This window comes from Octopus bimaculoides, chromosome 7, assembly GCF_001194135.2.
Source record: "Octopus bimaculoides isolate UCB-OBI-ISO-001 chromosome 7, ASM119413v2, whole genome shotgun sequence".
Classification (NCBI taxonomy): Eukaryota; Metazoa; Mollusca; class Cephalopoda; order Octopoda; family Octopodidae; genus Octopus; species Octopus bimaculoides.
This window is the reverse complement of record NC_068987.1, coordinates 56,776,948-56,785,210: the sequence shown is the minus strand read 5'-3', so window position 1 is coordinate 56,785,210 and position 8,263 is coordinate 56,776,948. Positions and strand designations below refer to the sequence as shown.

The 8,263-nt window shown below is 36.2% G+C and overlaps 2 protein-coding genes across 3 annotated transcripts in view; both read right to left on the bottom strand.

Moving 5' to 3' along the window:
- Positions 1-2,506, bottom strand: part of LOC106873892 (adenosine deaminase 2) — a 43,679-nt gene extending 41,173 nt beyond the window's left edge. The window contains exon 1 of the mRNA XM_014921417.2: positions 1,635-2,506. Coding sequence (XP_014776903.1) covers positions 1,635-2,001 — 367 coding nt within the window. The 5' untranslated portion in view covers positions 2,002-2,506. The remainder of the gene's footprint in view (positions 1-1,634) is intronic.
- Positions 2,507-6,547: 4,041 nt separating this feature from the next.
- LOC106873894 (uncharacterized) overlaps positions 6,548-8,263 on the bottom strand; it is a 161,052-nt gene continuing 159,336 nt past the window's right edge. For both annotated transcript variants that reach the window (XR_008264623.1, XM_052969704.1), the window contains exon 4: positions 6,548-6,654. The gene's annotated coding sequence lies outside the window, so the exon portion shown is untranslated. The remainder of the gene's footprint in view (positions 6,655-8,263) is intronic.

Genomic DNA, 8,263 nt, shown 5'->3' with positions numbered 1-8,263 from the left:
TGATTTCATAGTTTTGGCCCTTTTGTAGGTTTTTAAAGGCTTTTAGAGCCAGAAAAGGGTAAAAAAGAAAGAAAGAAAAAAAAATTCAAGTGAAACGCAATTAACTAAAATTTGAAAACAATGGAAACTTTTAAACATTTACTGGTTTCTATGAAATTTTTGGGTTAACTGACTTGAAAAAAAAAATCTTGAAATACTAAAGAGTAAATTTATTCAATAAAATCGTCATTGGCTTCAATCACGGCCTCCAGATAGCTTCGGAATCACCTGCAACTCTTCTGGACAGTCTCTTTGTTTAAGTTGGTGAATACTGCCATAATCCTTGCCTTCAGTTCATCTTTGGTGTTACAAGGATTTTATTGATTTCTTGCTCAACTGCGCCCCACACATAATAATCAAGGGGGTTGCAATCTGGAGAGTTAGGTGGCCAGATGTTAGGGGTGATGTGGCCGCTGAAATTGTCTGACAGCCATGACTGGCTTCTCCTGCTTGTGTGGCATGGTGCAGAGTCCTGTTGCAAGACACAGGGTCTTCCAGCAGTCACCCGCTTCATCCAGAGCTGCACTATCTCCTCCAGGCACTTGACGTAGGCCTTCCGCGTTGAATCTGAGGCCGTGTGGGAAGATGAATGGAGGCATAACGTCGCCATCACTAGTGATCACTCCAAACACCATGATGTTAACTGGATGTTTGATTTTTATCATTCTCAGTACATGTTATGGGAACACGGTAAGCCAACGGTTGTTCCGTGTGTTCATCATCTGATCCTAACAGAATTTTTTCTCGTCTGAGCAAAACCAAAGCATGTTCGGTTGAAGGGGATGCTTGAGTTTGTTCAAAAGCTTCGTAGCGCGGCATTTCCTCTTGTCCTTGATGGCTTGGGATAAAAATTGGCCCTTTCTCATCTTGTACGAGGAATACCGAATGTGTTCGTGCTCTACCTGCCTGATAATAAATTCAGACACACACATGTCTCTGGCGATGGGCCTGATTGACTTGGTGGGATCGTTGTCAATCATGGCCTGGATCTCACCAAAAATTTCAGGAGTTCTTTTCTAATCAGAGCAATCAGAGTGAATTTTCTGAGCTGCCGTGACTTCGTAATATCATCATTAGACTCATCCAACTCTTTCCTCAGGTTGACACCCAAACTCTCTGAAATGTTTGCATTGGAGCTTCCGGCACAAATGCTAAATAGTACACATGTCGTTTCCAAAATTTTCTGACAGAGTGAATTGCGTCATAATGCTGTTTTTGCTCACAGACGGCGCAGTCGACAAAATCAAAAGAAAAAAATTTGCATGCGCAAAATGAAAATTATAAAATGGCGATGGTGGGGGAACAAACACAAGCACAAAGATAAACACACATATACATACACTCAAATACACCCACACACCCACAGAGTTCCCTTTGTATCCATTTTCTTTCAAGTAGACGTTGAACTGTAAATGTTTGGACTGAACATTGGTTGCATTGATCTTAACAACTACGAGATAGCTTGCCAAGGTGAATGTCACTGATCCCGTATCTTCCATAAAAACAAACTAAAATTATTTAGTGAACTTCCATAAAAACAGTGAACTTCCATAAAAACAAACTAAAATTATTTAGAAATAAATGATGTTGCTCACCTTTAGGCATCTTCTGGAGAAAATGAAAGATTTTGCTCCGATCAATTTGCTTTTTGGCATCAGTAAATAACATGGATGAGGGGTACATTTCCACTCCTGATTCGTATAGTTTCATCTCTCGGTCTTTTAACTTCATCAAATAATCATTTACTTGCCTTTCGTCGCGGTTCAAAGTCAAATGCGATCCAAAACGCTGGTCGTTTTCCTTGTTTATGATTTCACGGCGTTCCGTTTCGTATGTTTCATCAGTAGAAGACAGTATAATCATTGGTAAAATACAAAGCATCGACAACAATGTTATGCAACTGGACTGCAAAATTTTCATATTTGCAAATTTATGAAGAAACACAACTACAAGAACTACCATTAAAACCTATATAAAAAAATGATATGGATGAAATCTTAATTTTAACGTTCCGTTTGACGACACTGAATTTACTCAACGAAAGAATTCTTGGTTTCCTTGGATTCTACTGTACGAATGTATGTAATATTGACAATACTATAAAATTCATAAACAAACGCTGCTATGAATTCTGCTGATGTCATTAGTCATTCCTTAGAATTCATGTTAACTTACATCTAAACAAGAATTTGTTTTCTATTTTTCTAAAGCTATCTCTTTTTCCCAATATTCACTGTATGATGTGAAAAATATTGAGCTTAAAAATATTAAGTTTCTGTTCCAACTCTCTCCAAGTAGTTAATATCTCCCTGTTAAGAATGATTGTTAACTGGCATTATATATATATATAAATCAACCACTGCTTAGAAATTTATCTCTCTACTGCCAATAATAGCTAAGAAATCGTAAAACAATGATACTAGTTCTTTAAGTCTACAAGCAACAGTAAATTTTTTTATGAGTACTTAACAACGAAGTTAGAAGAGAAATGGTCGAGAATATATTGGGCAGTAAAATAATTTATCCTGACCCCCACTGCAGCAGATGTTTAGGTTTGTCTAGACAGCACACAATTCAACGTGATTTTTTTTTAACAAAGAGAACCCGCACATGGTCGCCCGACCTGTTTGAAGTAACAAACAAATGTCCTTGAAAATGACATCTGTCGTACAGGTTAGATAAGACTAGAATGTTTTTTAATTATATATTTGCTTAACTAGAGATCATTTGGTGGGGTCAAACAACTAGCTCATCTTGAGCCAGGGTGGGAGCTTATGAGCTAGGGACAACCTTTTTAGAACAGAGCAAACTGCAAGTACATAAAAACGCTTCGGGTGCATCTTTGTCGAAAAAAATATTAAATCGTTAATTTTACAAATTCTTAGATATGTGACATTAAATATCTGCTTTGGCCTTATTAGGCCAGTAGCATTTTTTGTCATCCACGATTTAAGGAACTTATTCAGCAAAGCTTTTCACATTTGAATGCAAGTTCGTTCTTCCCTGCCGTTCTGCATGGTTATTCGATCAGTTTTAACATAGCAGCAAAATCTTACTCAAATCGTACCGTAACCTTTTAAAAAATGAAGAGTATTTTTTTATTATTATTATACCTGTGTCGTGAGACAAGTGTATATATGTAAAAATCTACCTGAAAAGTTTACAGAATTGGTGGTGGCGCAAAAGTGTAAAAAAAATGAAGTCTTTTGGACGAAAATTTCTTTTCTCAGACGGAAACAACAATCCGATGCCTTGCCCTTTTTCTTCTCTATGAAGTATTGCTAGCTATTCCGAAAGTTCGCCAATCAGAGTTTACAACCATCTAACGAGACAAGTGTAACAGTATATATTTACTAAATGAAGGGCACACTCGATAACCTAATCTTAGATTATAGTACGTTTGAAGAAAAAGATATTAGATGTCATTGGAACCATTTGATCAGAGATCTGCTTTATTGACCTCTGGCTAAACTACATTATCGACTTAATTCAATTGGAGAATATTGACTATTTTCATGTAGAAGTTTTATCTGTTGGGAAACTATTGTTTTATCCAGAGGCGCTTTGTTTCTCATTCGTTTAACCACGAGTACCTGGAGCAGGACATTCTGGATAACCGGATTACTTTTCCAAACTGTAACTGATTCTTTTACTTATATGTGCATCATCGTTTTCTCCTTCGAGTATTGAATAAAAGGAGTTTTAAAGTTTAGCAATTTGTTAGAAAACAATTAAGATTTTTGGCCTATTACCGCTACTGAAGGATGTTGTTCAATGCATCAATTTAAACAATGATGAATATAAATAAACCATTCTTCTGAAAATATAAGGCTGACTATCATTGTCAAAATAAGCCTCTAATTATGTCTTTAAATGTTTGGAAGACATTAACGGTAAGTTGTAAAATTTATAGATTTTATTTCTCAAGACTAGATATTAGTTATAGGTGCTGGCATAGTTGTGTGGTTAAGCAGCTTACTTCGCAACATCACGGTTTCGGGTTCAAATAAACTGCGTGGTGCTTCGGATAATTGTGTTGCACCATAGCATTCAGTCGACCAAAGTCTAATGCGTGAAATTTGCTCGACAGAGGCTATGTGAAAATCCATTGGAAGGATAGTTCCTGTTTTTTGTGTGGTGGGTTTAACCGGTCGCTTGGTTTAACACCTCCACATGCCGTTTGGTAGCCTTTAGCAGAATCCACTCTATTATAAACTTTTGAGCCAAACCTCCGACTTGAGAGCAACTTCCAACCTTTATCTCATCTGTCTAGAAGGTACTGAAAAGAGATTATGGGCGCTGTCCTTTCTTTGACTAAACCATGTAAAAGAAGAACTGTAAAGTAACTGAAACCGAACAGAAATAGGAGATAGTGATAATCAAAACACATTTCAACGATATTAATAATGCAAATAAATTGGGTTCGTTTTCATACACAAGAAAACGAACATGATTTTCAATATAGATCTATTCGAAATTTATTATTTAAATTCAAAATAATTTTGCTTTTTTGTAATAATTTTAACATGTCTAAAATAATTAATATGCCTTAATACTATTCTATAGATTTCTGTTTTTAATAATTTTAATCAATAGAAATATCGAGATGATAGCTACAGTAAATATGAAGAATTTTTCGTCAGATCTAACAATCTTAGACAATTTCTCTGGGTAATTCCTCCGACTAAATCGGGTTATCTATTCATTAAAGAGCAAGGAGAAAACAAGGGCGAAAACAAATATTTCAGTCATTTACAGAAAATAACTTATATAAGCATATTCATATGGGGTTGGTTTATTGTCCATACGATTATAGTGCATCTAATACAGTCAGATAGTGCGATAAAGTCAGCGCGGGTATAAAGTTGTTAGTCAATAAATTTTAATTACGTAAAATTACATTGTTCGTGAAATAAATCTAATGCCATTTTAATTGTATATTTAGGAGCAATTTTCTTTATTAGATTGCATACAATTCAATGCGGCCTTCCAATATACACTTGGCTAAAACAAATTAGCATTGTTATTGCTGTCTTACTCAGTACAAGACAGCCACTTTATATATGTATGTATGTTTAATGTCGTTTAAGGAAATGGACGGTCATGTTATCTGTATATGTTTGTTGTAGGCAAAAGACGATCACGTTTAAGGAAGGGAGAAGCCACTTGTGTTTGCTGTTACGTTTACAGAAAGGAGTTGCCAATCCAGGAAAGGAGTTGCACTGGGTGATCTAAATTCGCGCTACGTTACTGATCCAACTTTCCATTCCATGGAGTATTTTCTTTATTTTTATATCACACATGATTTAATCAAACGCTGTTGTTTTTACCATTTTGTAATCAAACGAAGCACGAACGATTCTTTCTTTTTCGTTTTCGTTTTCGCACTTGAGCATCATCTAGCACCAGCTTGTTAATTATGCTGTGACAAATCACTCCAGGCATCTCCAACAATTCGTTACGCATCAATTCTGTGAAAATGTTTGTAAATTTCCTGAACATATGTAATGGGGATCTGTCAATATATATTTTTGTTTGTACCTCTGGTTAGAATTATCAAAGTAAGTGACTGGAAGAATTGCCAAAGCGTTGGAATAAGACGCCTTACGGCATTTTCTCCTACTCTCAAGTCCTATAAAGTCAACTTCACCGCTCATCCTTGATGTGGTGGTGGTGGGGTGGGGTTTGGACAAAGTGCGTTGCAGTTTTTGTCTGGATACTCCATTTCTAAGTTCGTATGTGACGACACTGGTACCGAGTGGCATCGGTCCTTACATTTGGGGACATCATCGGAAGAACAAGAAAGGCTACATGGGTACACCCTGATCTGTTTCTGAAAATATGTTACTTGTTAAACAGAGCCGAGCTAATCCGTCTCATTAAAAATGTGTCTCTAATACACAAGTCTCTCCGAGATGTTTCTCTGAGCTAAAATCTTATAGCTAGTGCCATTCCATGTTTGAGTACACATTATAAATGTCATACACGTCAGAATTTCAAATTAGGTTAAATCGAACTTTTACATAGGCACATGACCAGAAATATAGTGGGCGAGGGCAATCAATTATATTGACCTAAGTACGTGACTACCACAGCGCTGATTGAACTCTTTAAGTTAAAGTAATAACAAATAATACATGTTTATTGTCTGATCTTTCCTATTGAGCCATTTTATACGATATTCTTCACAAGGGCGTATGCCGACAGTGTTCGATATGGTGAGGAAGTACACTGACAATGTCCGACATGATGATGGAGTGCGCTGGAAAACAAAAAGATTGGAAATCTCTGCTGTACAAGATGAGTCAATGAGACAGCATGTAACGTAATCGTTTAACCGACTAAATCTTAAATTTACACCTTATCTTTTTCAAAAGAGATGGATACTTTAGATAATGTGTAGTCCTCGATGCACGCGCGCGCAAACACGCACACGCACACATAATACCAAAAAGTTTTAAAGTAAATTGTAACAAGGTAAAAAATAACTAAACCACGGAGAACCCAATTACAAACAAATATGCTTTATTTTTATATTGCTTTACAATTCTTGCTTTGTAGCTGTTTTAAGTTGCCAGCGCCTTCATTACCGGTTAAAATGGATACATAGCATACCTAGATAAGTAAAGAAGAAAAAAGGAAGTTAGTGCAAGAAGCAACATGTATAAGGAATCAGTATAGTGGATTACGTTATCTTTAGGATGCCTGTTTTATCTAAATCCCTCCTCCATACGAAGCAGAGAGAGGTGAAGTTGATCCCAAGAGAAATTAAAACTTAGAATACAGAAAGAGAATTCAGTTTAGGATCAGTTTAGAATTCAGTTTAGGATCACGAGTAAGCCACTAGAGTTTCACGTGATTGATCTATTCTATAAATCGACCAATCAGCGTGAAGATGTGACGTGATATGGGACAGATGCAGGATGGGTTGATCGTTGTGTTGAATTAACATCCTTGCAAACTCCATTTTCCCTTTCCCCCATTCATTATAAACTCAATGAACACTTTTGAGCCAGTTTACGGTTTTTATATAAAAGGAATAAATACAAAAGAAATCACGAGAATCCACTGGTTCCATGATTGTCATACACATACAGCCACACACACACAAGAATTTAGAGAAATATATATATGTATATATGTTGTTGTACTTGGGGATGGTCATATTGCCAGTTTAGCCAATAAAAACACACGCACTGTATATTTGGTGTTAATTTGCTTCAGCTTTATATTACATTACATTACACTAATCCTATTTCGGCCAGAGTTTTTCGTCACACTTCTGTGACCTCATCAGTGGTCCTTTGCTTTCTTCTTTCTTATGTGTGTCCCACCTTGCTAACTATCAGCCATTTTGTATTTTAAACATATAAACGGAATATATGTATATATGTATATATGTAATTATTTGGAATTTGGGTATATGGTTAGTAGCATGTCGATTAAAGCCCTTTCATTGTTTAGTCTACCTGATGTCATCCACAGTTTTCATATGTGTTCCTGGATCTACCACACGAATTTCGCAGTGTTCATTGAGTTTATAATGAATAGGGGAAAACGGAAAATGGAGTTTGCAAGGATGTTAATTCAACACAACGATCAACCCGTCCTGCATCTGTCCCTTGCGAAATGCCGACAGTCTTCAGCAGACCCAGGAATATCACACTTTATAAAAATGCACACACACACACACACAAACAAGAAAAGAATGCAAATTAAAAAAAATATGCTTCAATTCTGCTTTTATTTGGAATATATGCTTTTTCCTCCTGAAGGAATACTACTTCAAATGAATTATTTCCCGATTACTAACATTGAGGTTTAAGAGTTTTTATCAAGAAAATCAATTTCCGTTTATAGAAAGTACGCGTTCCTCATTACAGAAGCAATTTTCTTTCGTAATAATAATTATGCGTTCTTCATTGTTAATAAATTTTTCTTTCACTCGTTTCAGGCATTGGACTGCGTTTATGTTAGAGGCATCATCTTGAAGGGTTTAGTCGAACTAATCATTCCCTAGTATTTATTCTTAAGTCGAGTACTTGCAGTATCGGTACATTTTGCCGAACCGCTAAGTAAAGGGGACGCAAACAAACCATTACCGGTTATCAAGTAGTGAAGGGAGTGACAGTGACACAAAACCCGTACACACGCATGCAAACATAAGCATACAACACACATACACACACACACACACACACACACACACACACACACACACACA